This window comes from Tiliqua scincoides, chromosome 6, assembly GCF_035046505.1.
Source record: "Tiliqua scincoides isolate rTilSci1 chromosome 6, rTilSci1.hap2, whole genome shotgun sequence".
NCBI classification, from domain to species: Eukaryota; Metazoa; Chordata; class Lepidosauria; order Squamata; family Scincidae; genus Tiliqua; species Tiliqua scincoides.
The window spans coordinates 84109848-84127500 of NC_089826.1; the positions used below are offsets into that span (position 1 = coordinate 84109848).

At 43.3% G+C, this 17653-nt stretch overlaps 1 protein-coding gene across 1 annotated transcript in view; it reads left to right on the forward strand.

Moving 5' to 3' along the window:
• Positions 1–17653, forward strand: part of HTT (huntingtin) — a 107983-nt gene extending 90330 nt beyond the window's left edge. Inside the window, exons 57-67 of the mRNA XM_066632824.1 lie at positions 7–89; positions 1149–1279; positions 1456–1585; positions 6906–7061; positions 8137–8327; positions 9101–9215; positions 10042–10255; positions 10960–11065; positions 12006–12168; positions 14140–14300; positions 15771–17653. Of these exons, the coding sequence (XP_066488921.1) occupies positions 7–89; positions 1149–1279; positions 1456–1585; positions 6906–7061; positions 8137–8327; positions 9101–9215; positions 10042–10255; positions 10960–11065; positions 12006–12168; positions 14140–14300; positions 15771–15984 (1664 nt within the window). The 3' untranslated portion in view covers positions 15985–17653. The remainder of the gene's footprint in view (positions 1–6; positions 90–1148; positions 1280–1455; positions 1586–6905; positions 7062–8136; positions 8328–9100; positions 9216–10041; positions 10256–10959; positions 11066–12005; positions 12169–14139; positions 14301–15770) is intronic.

Genomic DNA, 17653 nt, shown 5'->3' on the forward strand with positions numbered 1-17653 from the left:
TTTCAGGTACTCTTATTGGCCATGAAAAGCTCTTGCTGCAGATCAATACAGAACGTGAAATGGGAAATATGGGCTATAAGCTAGGACAGGTTTGTTCAAATACCTACATCAAGAACTAACCATTGTATTATTGGTATCAGCTTTAAGAAGCATAGTTGAATGATAATTTTAGCATTATTAATTAGGGAAGACAGAAATAGTAACTCAAAACAGAATGAAGGGGCAGCACTACCAGTGTGTGATCTCATTAACTTTGTTGATGAGAAAGCTGTAGCCACACATCCCAGCACCGTTATGTCAATCTTCTGGGGACACGGAAACCTCACTCCTAATACTGCTCTTTTTAGAGCAGGGGTGTCCAAAGTTTTTGGCAGGAGGGCCACATCGTCTCTCTGACACTGTGTCAGGGGCCGGGGGGAATAGAATTTACATTTAAAATTTGAATAAATTTACTTAAGTTTACATAAATGAATATATTAAAGATGAACTTATATGAATGAATGAAGGTCTTGCAATCGCTCAAGGCCTTGCACAAAGCAAAACTGGCCTTTCCTTTGCTGCCACTACTGCATCACAAACGTGAATCAGCAAGCAGCGGAGGGAGCCCTCATCCCACAACTCACGTGAGAGGTCAAACAGTCGCCCTCACGCTGAGAGCAGTTGCGTCGGGCCAGTGTGGGCTACAATAAATCTCTGGAGGGCCAAAGGCTCATTGGAGACTAGGGGCTCACTTAGAGTCCCATTGAGAGGCCTAGAGGGCTGCAAGTGGCCCCAGGGCCGGGGTTTGGGCACCCCTGTTTTAGAGCATACACAAGCATGGTTATATATCTAAGAATATACTGTTTGTTAATCAGCACTTTAAAACAAAGCTTGGTCCTTCTCCAACATAAAAACCAATGCAATAATCAGGAACGGAATAAATACATGGGCTCCATAAGAGGGCAGAACACACTGCCTGGTGAGTGGTACGTTAGGAAACAAAATATTAATGAGTTCAGTTCAGCAGCATTTCTGTAGACATTGAATAAAATTGTGCTAATTAAAGTTTCTGTAACATATATATTCTAAAATTGTATTAAACTTAAATGGATGAACGATTTAAAATGAAAATTTCATTACGTCTTAAATTCCTTTGTCCGCTGTGTAAGGTCTCCATCCACTCCATGTGGCTTGGAAATAACATTACTCCGTTGCGGGAAGAAGAGTGGGATGAAGATGAAGACGATGAGAGTGAGATGCCTGCTCCTTCTTCACCACCATCCTCTCCCATCAATTCCAGGTTTTTGAATATTTTTGTTTTCTTTGCCACTTGAATAACCTTCAGTTAGAAGCGGTTCTCAAGTTTTATTTTGTGGGTAAAATCTGCATGCCCTCATCAACCAGTGAACATTTTTAATTATTTTGAAAGAATTGTTGCTGTAATAGCATACTAATTGTGCACATGTCTGGTTATAGGAAACACCGTGCTGGTGTGGATATACATTCTTGTTCTCAGTTTCTCCTTGAGTTGTATAGTCGGTGGATCTTACCATCAAACTCAAGCAAGAGGACACCAGTTATCCTGATCAGTGAAGTTGTTCGATCTGTAAGTATTAAAACTATTAGTGTCAAAATAATGAATATATTATGAGATATTTGGGGATAAGAAAATCCATACTTGAAAGCTCAGAATCCTTTCTTGCTTCAATAAGATTTTTTTTTTATTCTAGTGGTTGCTAAAATGGTAAATCGAAGAATAATCTGATTTTAATTCTAAACACCCTATGGGTTCAGCCTTAAGATGAATTTAAGGCTTAAGGAAAGCCTTAAGGGCTTTCCAGATTAGCTGTTCATACTCCTTTAGAAATATGTTAGACAACTCATTTCCAGAACAATCTAGGTGAGAATTTGTGTACATTCAAACCATAGAAGAATTTTTTATTCAAGCACAAAAAGCTAGAAAGATTTGACCACTGGGATAAAAGATATAATTGTAGCTCCTACTGCGCTGTCAAAGCTGTCGGAGAATATATGCAGAGAATCTAACATTAGATGTTTGAGTATTGAGAAACCATGTACCAAAACAGGATTGAGTAATCTTCAAATTAGAGAAACAAAAATGTCTGGCCCCCGCCCTAGTATCTAGCCTTAAAATGAATACAGGCAAGTCTTTAGATTTAAGGCTTGTGGGTATCAGGAAATTGGAGAAGGACTAGTGGTGAGACAAACGGGATGCAGGGGGAGGGGCAAGAGGGGCTTGTGGGTATCAGGAAATTGGAGAAGGACCAGTGGTGAGACAAACGGGATGCAGGGGGAGGGGCAAGAGAGGGGCTTGTGGATATCAGGAAATTGGAGAAGCAGCAGTGGTGAGACAAACGGGATGCAGGGGGAGGGGCAAGAGAGGGGCTTGTGGGTATCAGGAAATTGGAGAAGGAGCAGTGGTGAGACAAACGGGATGCAGGGGGAGGGGCAAGAGAGGGGCTTGTGGGTATCAGGAAATTGGAGAAGGAGCAGTGGTGAGACAAACGGGATGCAGGGGGAGGGGCAAGAGAGGGGCTTGTGGATATCAGGAAATTGGAGAAGGAGCAGTGGTGAGACAAATGGGATGCAGGGGGAGGGGCAAGAGGGGCTTGTGGATATCAGGAAATTGGAGAAGGAGCAGTGGTGAGACAAACGGGATGCAGGGGGAGGGGCAAGAGAGGGGCTTGTGGATATCAGGAAATTGGAGAAGGAGCAGTGGTGAGACAAACGGGATGCAGGGGGAGGGGCAAGAGAGGGGTTTGTGGGTATCAGGAAATTGAAGAGGGAGCAGTGGTGAGACAAACGGGTAGATGAGCCTCGTCAGCCTGGAAAGGCAGCTCATCTAAGAGAAGGAAAACTCTGATCCCAAACCTCCACTGCCTTGTGGCTACATCCAGTTGTGGAAAAGGCTTCAGGAGTCAACCTCGAGGCAAAATCGGGAGCCGGAGTCCCTGAGGCAGTTTGTGGCTGTACACAGTCACGCTCTGGCAACTCCTGCCAGAACTCCGCTGGAACCAACCGTATTGGCTTCTGCCTTTCCATTGGATCATTCCAGCGACGTGGAGAGGGGGGATTTGCTGCATGGGTAACAGCCTATCCTCCATACCTTCTTTACCCAGGCTTCGCGCACTGGAGAGGACACTCCAACTTCGCCATACAGTGTCGGCACAACACGGGAAGCAGCAATTACCGGTTATAAGTCTTTGCTCGATTGGCGTAGAGCGTGACGTCAGGGGCTGCTTCCAACGGTGGGAGAGATCATTGCATCTCATTGGGCAGCTACCGCCCGCCTTAAGCTTGGCAGTCCCCAGCCAGTAAGGTGTTGCCTCGCCATGGTCCATTAACCTCACGGGGTGCGTGGGGTTTAGGGTGAAAACCGACAAGTGGATCAACAACTCTGCACCATGCAATAAAAAACTGAAAACTCCTGCCCTAAAGCTGGGCACCTGGAACGTAAGGACAATGACACCTGGCTTCTCTGATGACCTGCAAGAAATAGACGATGCACGCAAAACAGCTGTCATCGACATGGAGCTGAGCAGACTGCAGATGGACATCATCGCCCTTCAAGAGACTAGGCTGCCAGATTCTGGATCTGTCAAGGAGAGAAATTTCTCGTTTTTCTGGCAGGGAAAACCACCAAATGAAACCAGGGAACATGGCGTTGGCTTTGCGGTCAGAAATACCCTGCTGAAATCCATCATCCCACCTACTGTGGGAAATGAAAGAATTTTGTCCCTGCAGCTCCAGTCAACAGCAGGACCTGTCACTCATCAATGTATAAGCACCAACTCTGTCGTCTCCAGCAGAAGCCAAAGACAAATTCTACGATGACCACTATCAAGAAAATCCCCGTAAAAGAGCCATTGTTCATCCTCGGCGATTTCAGTACTAGAGTTGGTGCTGATAACAGTTCGTGGCCCACTTGCTTAGGTCAGTTCGGCACTGGGAAGATGAACGAAAATGGCCAACGCCTGCTAGAGTTTTGCTGTCTTCACGGTCTCTGTGTCAGCAACACATTCTTCAACACGAAGCCCCAACATAGAGTCTCCTGGAGACACCCAAGATCAAAGCACTGGCACCAGCTCGACCTGATTCTCACCAGACGCTCCAGCCTTCCCAGCATCAAGATTACGCACAGCTATCAGGGTGCTGCTTGCGACACCGACCATTCCCTGGTGTGCAGCAGAGTGAAACTGCAAACAAAGCGACTGTACCACACAAAAAAAGAAGGAAGACCTCGCATTGATACCAGCAAGACCCGGGATCAGAGCAAAGTGGAGGAATTTGCATGAGCGCTTGAGGAATCTCTTCCAGGCCCGGTCGATGCAAACGCATCCAACAGATGGGAACATTTCAAGAATGCGGTTTACAACAACGCCTTGTCCATATTTGGCAAGAAGACCAACAAGACAACAGACTGGTTTGAAGCCCACTCTGAGGAGTTGACACCAGTCATTGAGGAAAAGAGGAGAGCTTAAGCAGCATACAAGGCCTGTCCCAGTGAGTGCAACCTGCAGGTCTTCCGAGCTGCTCAAAGCAAAGTCCAGCAGACTGCCAGGAGATGTGCTAATGACTACTGGCTCCAGCTCTGTTCCGAGATACAGATAGCAGCTGACACGGGCAACATCAAGGGGATGTATGATGGTATCAAGCAGGCCCTAGGTCCAACACAGAGGAAAATTGCCCCTCTGAAGTCTGCCACAGGCGAGGTCATCCAGGATCGGGCGCAGCAGATGGAACGCTGGGTGCAGCACTACTCTGAGCTATATTCCAGAGAAAATGTAGTCACCGAAGAAGCACTGAACAACATTGAGTGCCTGCCTGTGCTGGAGGAGCTTGACAGTGAACCAACCCTAGAAGAACTTCACGTGGCCCTGGACTCCCTTGCATGAAATCCTCTGTCTCTGCTGGAGAGAAGGTGGAGTACCTCAAGACATGAGGGATGCAAACATCATCACGCTGTACAAGAACAAAGGAGGCAGGGGTGACTGCAATAACTACTGTGGCATCTCTCTCATTAGCGTTGTAGGAAAGTTGTTTGCCCGAGTTGCACTAAAGAGGCTCCAGGTACTTGCAGAGAGCATTTATCCAGAATCACAGTGCGGATTCCGAGCCAACAGGTCCACCACTGATATGGTATTCTCCCTTAGACAACTGCAGGAGAAATGCAGGGAACAGTGACAGCCACTCTTTATAGCCTTCATAGATCTCACGAAGGCCTTCGACCTGGTCAGCAGGGATGGCCTCTTCAAGATTCTCCCCAAGATTGGATGTCCACCCAGGCTCCTCAGCATCATCAGATCCTTCCACAAGGACATGAAGGGCACTGTTGTCTTCGATGGCTCCACTTCACACCCCTTTGACATCCAAAGCGGCATGAAGCAGGGCTGTGTTCTTGCACCAATCTTGTTTGGGATTTTCTTCGCTGTCCTACTGAAGCATGCCTTTGGAACTGCAACAGAAGGCATCGATCTCCGGACCAGATCAGGCGGAAAGCTCTCCAACCTCTCCAGACTGAGAGCAAAGTCCAAAGTCCAGCTGAAATGTCTGCGTGACTTCCTCTTTGCAAACGATGCAGCTGTCACTACCCACTCTGCCAAAGATCTCCAGCAGCTCATGGATCGTTTTAGCAAGGCCTGCCAAGATTTTGGACTGACGATCAGCCTGAAGAAAACACAGGTCATGGTTCAGGATGTGGACTCACCTCCCTGCATTACAATCTCTGCACATGAACTGGAGGTTGTCCATGACTTTGTGTACCTTAGCTCAACTATCTCTGACACTCTTTCTCTCGATACCGAGCTAAACAAACGCATCGGTAAAGCAGCTACCACGTTTTCCAGACTCACAAAGAGAGTCTGGTCCAACAAGAAGCTGACAGAACATACCAAGATCCAGGTCTACAGAGCTTGCGTCCTGAGTACACTTCTGTACTGCAGCAAGTCATGGACTCTTTGCTCACAACAGGAGAGGAAACTGAACGCTTTCCACATGCACTGCCTCCGACGCATTCTCGGCATCACCTGGCAGGACAAAGTTCCAAACAACACAGTCCTGGAACGTGCTGGAATCCCTAGCATGTATGCACTGCTGAAACAGAGACGCCTGCGTTGGCTCGGTCATGTCGTGAGAATGGATGATGGGTGGATCCCAAAGGATCTCCTCTATGGAGAACTCATGCAAGGAAAGCGCCCTACAGGTAGACCACAGCTCTGCAAGAGGGATCTGACGTCCTTAGGAGTGGACCTCAACAAGTGGGAAACCCTGGCCTCTGAGCGGCCCGCTTGGAGGCAGGCTGTGCAGCATGGCCTTTCCCAGTTTGAAGAGACACTTTGCCAACAGTCTGAGGCAAAGAGGCAAAGAAGGAAGGCCCATAGCCAGGAAGACAGACCAGGGACAGACTGCACTCGCTCCCATTGTGGAAGGGATTGTCACTCCCGAATTGGCCTTTTCAGCCACACTAGACGATGTTCCAAAACCACCTTTCAGAGCGCGATACCATAGTCTCTCGAGACTGAAGGTAGCCAACAACAACAACAACAACAACAACAACAACAACAACTATTATTATTATTATTATTATTATTATTATTATTATTATTATTATTATTATTATTATTATTATTATTATAACAACTTTATTTATACCCTGCCTTTCTCCCTAAAGGGACCCAATGCAGCTTACAACAGTGATTAAAAACACAATTAAAAACATGATTTACAAACAAGATAAAAACATTTCCTTGTACAACATGTTTTACCATGTACAAGCTGAAATGCTTTAACATGTTTTCTTCCTTAAGCTTCCCTTTAGGTAAAATTATATCTAGTTGTTTTGTATTGATTCCTTTTAAACCCTTTTTTAAAAGGCACAATGTTTTATTGTCTGTTTGTACTTGCAGCTTTTGGCAGTGTCTGACTTATTTACTGAAAGGAATCAGTTTGAGATGATGTACACAACATTAACAGAACTACGGAAGGTGCACCCCACAGAAGATGAAATTCTTATTCAGTATTTGGTACCAGCCACATGCAAGGCAGCTGCTGTTCTTGGAATGGTAGGATTACCTATATTTATAAACCACATTGGGACCAGATCCAAGAGCTTCCTCTCATGATAGAAGTCCTATAGTGTAGCATGTGCTGGGCTGTACTGTTTAAAGCCTCAACACAATTTATTCACATGCATACATGTGTTCCTATATGTGTCATGCTCACTTGCTCTCTAATGCAAATTGGGAGAATTATTCACATTCACACATTTTTTTTATACCGCCCTTCCTCCAAAGAACTCAGAGCGGTTTACACAGCTGCTTCTCCCCTCCTTCTTGTCCTCACAACAACCCTGTGAGGTAGGTGAGGCTGAGAGAAAGTGACTGGCCCAAGGTCACCCAGGAAGCTTTGTGGCTGAGGGGAGATTTGGACCTGGATCATCCAGGTCCAAGTCCACCTCCCAAACCACTACACCATCCTGGCTCTCTATTTATTGCTAAATAATTTATTGCTAAATAATTAGCAATATTTCTAGAGTGAGAGGTTAAATTCAGCAGTGTCTGACAGTTTTGGGATAGTTGGGGCAAAAGCTGTCATGCACTGAAACCCCATTTAGCTCTCATTTAGTTTTGAACATGACACTAAGCTCTGTTAACTCTGTGATAAGTGTCATGTTCTTTTTAGCCCTCCAGTTCGCTTCCTGTGAGTGCTTCCTGTTAGCATTTTAAGACAGCAAAAGAGCCAGAGATACACAGGAGGCAGTGACAGGAAGGCTGCAGTCACAGGCAGATAGGTCATTTGCACAATGCCGGGGGGGGGGGGAGTTTTGAACTGCTGATAATTGAAACCACGAATATGGGATCCACAGATAAGGGGGGACACCTGTACTCCATTTTTAAGGAAAGGCCATTTATAAGCAATGAAAACATACGTAGCTTTGTTAAAATTGGTATAGCGACGTTGTAATAATTATGCAAATAAAGTTATGACTTGTTCATAAGTTGGAGGCACTTTAGAATATTTCATGGTGTACACAGATATTTGTTTCATTACTTCATGCTCACAAATATTAACTGGCAGTTGTTTACACCTTGCAGTTGTTCCAGCATAATTTTCCATGCATTGTTTTGTATTCATCAGGATAAAGCTGTGGCAGAGCCTGTGAGCCGCCTACTGGAATCCACACTGCGCAGCACTCACATGCCAAGCCGAATAGGAGCTCTGCATGGCATCCTTTACATCCTGGAGTGCGATCTGCTTGATGAAACGGCAAAGCAGCTCATCCCAATTATCACTGAATACCTGCGTTCCAACCTGAGAGGAATAGCCCAGTAGGTATTTCATGAACTCTGTGTTGTGGTGGCTTTGATGTAACAGAATTTCTGAGTTGTGAAGTTAACAAAGTAGAGTACTCTGATGTGGCCTGATCTAACAAGTATTTTTGAGCAGGTTCAGGGCCCAATCCTAAACTCACCCAGGGCCAGTGCTGGGTGCTGTAAACATGCCATAAAGCACGTTTACGGCACCCAGTGAATAGGGAGGAGGATGCGCTGCTGCTGGGGTTGAGACCGCCGGGTGGTGGTGCAGCCTCTGGGAGATGGGGAGGGCGGGGCGGGGTGGGGGAAGGAACTAGGGTGGGAGGGGCTGAAACTGGCAGAGCCCTGCTGTGCCAGATATCGAACTCTATGTCAGGCTGCAAGGCTTGACATGGAGTCGCTCAAGTTTGCACTGGCAAAATAGCCAGCTCAGAAACCCAGCAGGGCTTGGGACTTTCCCTGGGGGAAGGGGATGAAAGTCCCCACCGAAACTCCCAGTGACTTCCCAGCTCCTGCTGGATACAGCAGTAGCCACTTTGGCACTGCTTCTCCAGCGGGTGTTGGGAAGCTTAGGATTGGTCTGCCCGTAACCTTGAAACCGTATGGAAACTTGAGACATTGTTGTGTCTTCCCATCATTTGCAGGTCTCATCAAAAGAACTTTAGCCCTCCTATGAATTCCATGTATGTAAGGATGATGGGACAGAGGACTTGTGTTTAACACTTTAAGGGAAGACTTGTCTTCAGTAAACTGACAATAAAGTGTGGTTGTTTTGCTTCTTTTTACAGCTGTGTAAATATCCACAATCAACAGCATGTCTTAGTAATGTGTGCAGTAGCATTTTATTTAATAGAAAACTATCCACTTGATGTAGGCCCTGAATTCTCTTCAGGAATTATTCAGGTATGTGTGAATAGGCCTTGAGTTTACTTTTACCTTGGAATGCAAAATGATGTATTTAAATAATAAATTAGCATGATAGGGATTGGAAGGATATGGATCAAATTGGCTGTATCCCACAGCCTTTGCCCTTGTGCAATTACTGGAGTGAATTTAGCATGCACTTCACCTGTGACTTCCTCCCAAAGCATCATAGGGAGTCAAGGTGACTTAAGTTACCATGCTAGAGCTCTCTTGAAGAGTTGAATTCCACAGTTGCATGGAAGATTTGTATCTGTTGTGATGGTTTTCTGACACAGGTACAGCTTGGCTGCATTTGCATCCTGCTGTCCTTTGTCCACTATGGCACCTGCAATGTGTAATAGGTAACACTTTGCCACAAGGTTCACAAAATATTTTGTGGTGTGTATGTGGGGATGCTTCTGTGTTTATGGTACTATTGGTTTCCAAGGCATACTTGCAGCAACTAGATGTAATAGTTCTGTTCCAGCAACCTGTGACTGAGATCTCTGCAGTTTGGGTGAATAACGAGGAAGTTTGAGCCAATAGGACAGGACCTTGCCAAGTCACAACGTTATTTTGGGGGCATCACCTGAGAAAGATGCCCATGGGAAATGGGAGCCTGGTAGTGATGCAGATCTTGGGATGCTAGACACCTTAGTTGGGAACAAAGGGTGTGCAGTCTTGTAGTGTTGCTGGTGTGTGCTTTTCTTAATGTGCAATGATATTGAAAGCCGCGATTGTGTTCTAAACTGAGTTCTATATATTGGCTGCCGGAGTGAATCTCCTGCTCTGTGGGGTTTTAAAATGTCTTACCTGTGTTTTCCAGATGTGTGGAGTGATGTTGTCTGGAAGCGAGGAATCAACACCATCCATTATTTATCACTGTGTCCTGAGAGGCTTAGAACGGCTACTCCTTTCAGAGCAACTTTCTAGACTGGACAGTGAATCATTAGTTAAACTGAGTGTGGACAGAGTAAATGTACACAGTCCCCACAGAGCCATGGCAGCATTGGGGTTAATGCTAACTTGCATGTATACAGGTGTGGATTTGTATTCTGTATTTGCTGAAATTGCATACTTCCAGTTCAGGAGTACTTTTAAGAAACTGTTATACATTTCATTCAAAAAAATTCTGACTGCTTTGTAACTCCTTGGTGGAAGTTAGTCAGATAATGCCCCACTGAACGGTGAAATGAATATTGAAATAATATGGAATATGTAATTACTCTAATTGCATCCCACCTCCAAGATGTTTTCTCATTTTTGCCCTCTGAGAAGTTAGGCAGTGAGCCAGGACTTACTTAATCCCTTTGCATTAGGTCAGTGGGCCCCAAACATTTTAGAGGCCCTAGAGCAGGGGTGCCAAACATAAGGCCTGCGAGCTTAATGTGGCCCCTGGAAGTAATTTATCTGGCCCCTGTTATACTTAGGTTCTTTCAGTGTGATAATTGGGCTCTCATATCCTGAAAATATGAACATGATTTGCACATTTTTTCTTCTGTCATTTGCAGCTAGTGAGTTTTTGTATGAGAACAAAATATTTATTTCTGGCCATCATGTGCTGAATGATGTCACTTCCAGCCCTCAGCAGACACTATTCATGCTAACTGGCCCTATGAAACGAGTTGACATCTCTGTCCTAGATGCTACTTCCTGATTTATAAATGCCAAGGGGTGTGGCTACAATGGTGATTGACCAGTATTGCTCCCATCTTCCTGAATTAGGTTCTTTGTTTGATTTTAGGGAAAGAGAAAATTAGCCCAGGACGTGTTACAGATCATAATCAAGTAGCCTCAGACAGCGAGTCTGTAATTGTGGCTATGGAGCGAGTCTCAGTTCTTTTTGACAGGTAGGAAATGATCATATTGGAAGCAAATATAATTACCTTTGTTTCTATTAATAGGTGGCATTGGAATTTAAATTTCATTTCCTGATTATGTTTCAGTAATATGAATCTCATTTATTGCCAGCATAAGAACTCAGAATATAATACAGTGATATAAATAGCTAATGTCTCTGCTATATAACAACTATTTTCCTAAAATCCATTTTTGGTTGGTTGTAAAACAGTTTTTAGTAATTTGATGTATGTGGAAGAACCACTTATCTGCAACTAGAAAGCATCATACATGAATGTTACAAAGGATTATTCGCAAAACTTAGGCATAGGTTTTCAGAATGTTATGTGGACACTCGTGGCCTCTGACATCAGTAATAATTCTGAGAGCAGAGTTAGGCATATTTGTGGGAAAGAGCCATATTTAAAATCCTGTTCTTACGTTCCTGCAAGTCAGCTGTAAAGCAACACCTGCTGCTTTAGAAGAAGTGCGTAAAGCTGCCAACTGGCTCTTATGAATCCTGCTCCCATCCATATTTATATTCTGCACAGTGGCATACATACTGCCTTTTCTTGCAGTACCTCACTAACATGCCAACCACTGCTTACACTTTATTACCTAAACTAAGGTAAAAAAAAATACTCATAATCTATCTTGTGAACTTTAAAAAAATACACAAGCAATCTTGGTGATCTTAATTGTTACTGGCTTTTAAAAATTAGATAAGGCCCAGTTTTTTGTTGCCATCACTACCCCAAATGGCTTCATTGCTGAAGGGGTAGGGCCACTTATATGGCATGTCGCAGCATCTGCCATATTTACCACCTCCCCCCTCTGGCTAAGCTTCTGGGTCATTGATGAGGATAAATATTTATTTTTTTCTTGCTACATCAACCTGAATGTTGTGACATAAGACAGGTGATGTGATAATTATGCTATTTTCTGTTTTAGGGTCAGAAAAGGATTTCCCTTTGAAGCCAGAGTAGTGGCTCGGATCCTCCCACAGTTTCTTGATGATTTTTTCCCTCCACAAGACGTAATGAATAAAGTCATTGGAGAATTTTTATCCAATCAGCAGCCATACCCACAGTTTATGGCAACCGTAGTATATAAGGTAAAGACTTGGATTCTTTTTTTCCCCATATTTCCTTTTTTCCTTTCGCTTGGTCACATTTTATCCATTGTCCCTCATCATTTTTGCTTCCACTTTACCCACCTATAATGACTAAGACATCGGAATTTTGTCTGCTGATTATGTGGTGAATTTATTATATATAATGTAGGAATTATGATATTAAAGGTGCCTTTAAAAAAAAAGGAACTAAAGAAATAAGAAAGCTGTTCCCAGAGGCCATTAGATTAAGAACATAAGAACAGCCCCACTGGATCAGGCCATAGGCCCATCTAGTCCAGCTTCCTGTATCTCACAGCGGCCCACCAAATGCCCCAGGGAGCACACCAGATAACAAGAGACCTCATCCTGGTGCCCTCCCTTGCATCTGGCATTCTGACACAGCCCATTTCTAAAATCAGGAGGTTGCACATACACATCATGGATTGTAACCCGTAATGGATTTTTCATCCATCCATCTCTCAACCTGCTGGCATATTCTCTCAGCACAGCTTTGTGGTCTGCTTTCATCTCTGCCTTTATCTAGGTCATCCACAACAACATAGTTCTCTGCATTTATAATATATGACATTAAGAATTGTTGATGTCATGGTGTGTAAAAACCGTTCTGTGGTCTACTGCTTCTCCATCATTAATAAAGCTAGTAATACTATTAGAACTATTAATAAAATTAATAAAAGTGTGCAGACAAAAAGGAAAGGATACTTTCTGAAACCGTCTTCCCTTCTTGGATTTCATTATCTCTTGGGGGAGTTAAACACTAAGGGTCCTTCCCCAGTGGATCTTCCCTGTGTGTGGTGAGCCATGTATATATCGCTCATCGGAGTGACTGGAGAGATCTCCTCTGGAAGAATCTTACTTAGCAACAAGTAACACGACGAGCGGACTTAGTACTACAGCTTCACAGTTATTTAGTGCCACTTACATGAAGCAGCAGAACAGTGAAGCACCTGCAGAGTATAGTGAAGCACAGAACAGTGCATCACTGTTCAGAACAGTGAAGCACCTGCACAGGTACGATATAGATGTATACACATACACCTGGAAGTTGTATATCCACTGTATTTATTTTGAGGGTGACAGTAGCATAGATACAGGGGCCAGTGCTGTACATATTGCAGAAGCAGCAATGCGCCATGTAAGCTGGCCCTCCCACTTACTGTTGGAGCCATTCTGGGCTGTTTGGTTCAGAGAGTGCCTGCTATTGCCATCACTGCCAGAATGGTTCCGATGGTGAATGGAAGGGACTACTTGGCACATTGCTGTGCCCATAATATGAACAGCACTAGCCCCTGTATAATTATATAATTTCATTATAATAGAGATAATGAAATCCAAGAAGGGAAGACGGTTTCAGAAAGCATCCTTTCCTACTTACTGCGCTGCCCACCCACCTGTAGCTACTCCTCTGAGGGATGATTTTAATTAATCTTCTTTAGCAGCAGTTCTCAAACTCATTGGGAGTCAGAGAACCACTTGTAAGTGCTTCTGGGGGCAGGGACATGCTCCAGCGGTTCTGCAGATACCCAGAGGCTTGTTCCCCTACCTGGTGTCAGCAAGCCTCAGAGAGGGTCCAGGAGGCCTGCTGCACCCTCTACAGGCCTCCCCCAAGCTTCATTTCGCTCTGATCTGCAGATCGGAGCAACTTCCAGTTTATGAGGAGGCACTTGGGGTAAGCTGGACGTTGCTTGGCGGAAATCCACAGAGGGGGCTACAGGTCTCCCAGACCCTCTCTGAGACTTGTTGAGACCCCCCCCCCCGGCAGGGTAACAAGCCTCTGGGTGTCCACGGCACTGTGATCGCTGTGGTGCCACCGAGGCACCTAGTCTGGGTCACTCCTCTTAAAGGGAAATGACCCATCTTTTGCTCCTGTGGTGGGTTGTGGTGGGTGGCTCTTGTAGCACCAGTGTACTATAGTATTCTAATTAATCTTCTATATTTTAACTTTTACAGGTATTTCAAACATTGCACACCACTGGCCAGTCATCCATGGTCCGTGATTGGGTGATGCTGTCGCTCTCCAATTTCACACAAAGAACACCTGTTGCCATGGCAATGTGGAGTCTGTCTTGTTTCTTTGTCAGTGCTTCTACCAGCCAGTGGATTTCAGCAATGTATCCAATTCAGTATATGTTAGGTTTTTTTGACATAGATTTTCCATTTAAAATCTACTGAAATCCTTTCATTTCAAAGTAGTTCTCTGAGGGCATTCTTTATTTTGGGCATGATAGCACACTGGGTCAGTTTACAAAGAGACCAAGGAAGGGGGTTTCCCCCAAGTTCTTAGATCACCACTACCTGGATATTTAACAGATTTTTCTACTGAATTCTCCAGCTTGTTTTTTAGAATATTTTCCCCCCTTCTCCTTAACCCTATCTTAGTTAGGAGCTTGGCTGAGTTTTCTTTGCTGTCCTTCATTGTATCCCCCCCCCCCATGGGAAAGAAATGTTGAAGCCTACTTAGAACTCCATTGCCTGTGATTACTCTCTGGGTGAGTAATTAGTAATGTTCCTCACCCAGCTCAGAAGGAAAACCAAGGACACAGTGACTGGGCCTCTGTGTGGCTTGAACTTTGTAGATCCCTTCCAACTCTATGATTCTCTGAATAATTCTCTGACTCCAACAGTGTGAAACTGTCTGTGGCTGCTCAGTGACATGAAGTGCTTGCTGATGGGGTTCAATCAACCCAGTCAAGGAAAGGTTACAATGACATAGTTGTACCCAAGGCTTGCAGAGTTATGTGCTTACTCAGCATCTTACTCGAGGATTCCTTTCATTCCAGACCTGTTAGCAAAGTTTTTTTTTTACCATGAATCTAGTAATGAATTGAAAAATTTCAGGGTTCGGTTTCAACAATATTGGATAGGTTGAGAGATTATACAAGTTCATTAAATTGGAGTCATAATCAATAATTTTTTTCTAACCTGTAATTAAGGTGGAACCTACCTGACCCCAATAAGAGATTAATAAAGTACGTCTTTCCATGTGTAGGAAGGCTAGGATTATCATAAGATGCAATACATTCTAGCAGAATTTTCTGAGATTTTCTCTCCCCATCCCTATAGATATCTTGACTTTATCAGTGTCTCTATTATACAATGACATTGAATGCCACCACCTTTCTATACACAGTAAATGTTCTTTACACAGGGCAGCATCATCAAGAATCATAATCTATTATGGTGTTGGTTCCCTCAAAGTCTGAAGTTCCACAATATTTCACTTCACTCAGTAGCCAGTGAATATACTTAATAACGGTGCTGAACTTTTTTTACCCCATTTATATCGTTGACTTTTGATAGAGACTTGGTACTGAAAGAAATCTTTCTAACTAATCCTCAAAATTGCTCACAATGGGAGCAAAATGTTAACTTTCCATATAAAATTCTATAAGGAAAATATCCTATGGAGTAATTCAGAAATAGAGCTAAGCAGCAGATATTTTGGAAGTCACTGTATTCGGTTTCTTTATCCTTAAGAGTAAGATAAATTTTAGTTTTTGATTCCTGCTCCCACTAAGGAGTGATATGATTAGTGGTCATTGTTTTCATATTTTTTGTTACATCCTTAACCTTTTTGATAGTCTTCCACATATTATCAGCAGAATGGGAAAATCAGAACAAGTGGACATCAACCTCTTCTGCTTGGTGGCCATAGACTTTTACAGACATCAGATAGATGAAGAATTAGATCGCAGAGCTTTTCAGTCTGTATTTGAGGTGGTAGCCTCACCCGGAAGTCCGTATCATCGCCTGCTAATTTGTTTGAGAAATGTTCACAAGATCACCGCATGCTGAAGGAGTAGAGAGCGATTCGTGGAATGTCGGAATTTGATGACTTGAGTGGACTCTGGCAAATCAGAGCATTTGAATGTTTGTTAAATGTTCAGGTTCCGTCCTGGGTTTGTATTTTATAAATTTCTATTTTTCCATCTTTTGCATGAAGCTGAACCAACTTCTGCCACAGTACTACTTCAAGTATGAGGATGGAACGTGGTTGTCAGCCAAGGGGTGGGTAGGGGCCAAACTAAGGGATGTCTGGGCCAATTTTCTGTAAAGTTGGAGAGAGATGCCAGTGTCAATTATTGTGTAAGATACGTACAATACTGAATGCAAAGTAAACACTTATGTTCAGTTTAAGCCACCTTCCTGTTACTAATATTGATCCTGATGAATGTTCTCTTCCACAGTGCAAGCTGCATTCATTATAAAGCAAAATGCTTTAGTTTTTATGTAGCTGTATATATTGTATTCAGTTGTGGCATAGTACCAATTAGAAGCTCTTTTTCCTAATGTCTCTTCTTTAAAAAAAAAGAAAGAGAGAGAGAGCCTGCATCCAACATGTAACAGCTTCTATCACTGGACACTCTCTAACATACTGTGGTGTTTTGGGTGGGGTGGGGGGTGGGCATATATAACCACACTTCCTTTTTTGCCTCAGGATTTAACATTTGAAACAATATATTGGTAAAATAAATTTTAACTTCTATAAATATTTCTATATCATGTATAGTATGTAAAGATGTAAAGTGGGTGTGGCACACAAAAAGCGCATGCACTTTGAAATTAACAATGGCCACTCTGACTTGAATGTTTCAACATCGACCTTACTGCCCTCAGTTTCATACTGTATGTTCCTTCTCATATGTACATATATTTTTTAAAATCACTTTTGATCTTCAGGTTACATTTTAAGCCTCCGTATATTTCATGTTTTGTCTAAGTTACTATTTGAAAGAAAAAAAAAAAAGACTGGAATATATTGGTTTAATTTGGGTATCAGAAGTTACTTAATTTTATGTAGATGCTTTCAAAGGAATTAGCCATCCCTAATAAACCTTGTTTAAATGCACTGTACAACATTTGTAGGAAGGCAAAAGGTTTCTTTGTGGGAAGCTGTCCACCATCACTCTTTTTGTCCTGATAAATTTTCTGACTGGAATCATGCATTCGCCTGGATTCAGAAAAGCCTCCACCATATGCTGCATGCAAATTAAGTACCAGAAGTCTATGATAACTCTGGAGCTGGCTCAAGTATTTGACCACAGGCAAGCATTATTCTGTGTTTTAGCACTTTGCCTGTACATGTGCCCAACACAAATATCAATGAATCTTGACATTCCACTGGAACTGTACACCCTGGGAGAGGCTGTTGACCTCACACATGCAGCAGAGGGAGGCAGCACTGTCCCACTCTTTAGTATTGATAAGAATGTCCAAGTGTGGGAAATTTAGCTTTCCGATTTTCAGTAGCGCTACTGTGTCGCCATTCATTGTCTAACATCTCTTGCCAACAAAATTACAGTTTTATCAGGAGGAATGTGAACTATGTGCATTTGTGTATATAATGTATATGTAAAATTATACATGTTGACTGCATTTGATGTATACAGATTGTGTATATTTGTATTTATTAAACTGATCGATTTAAACTAGTTTTTGTTCTTAGAGCAGCCATTATTGCATC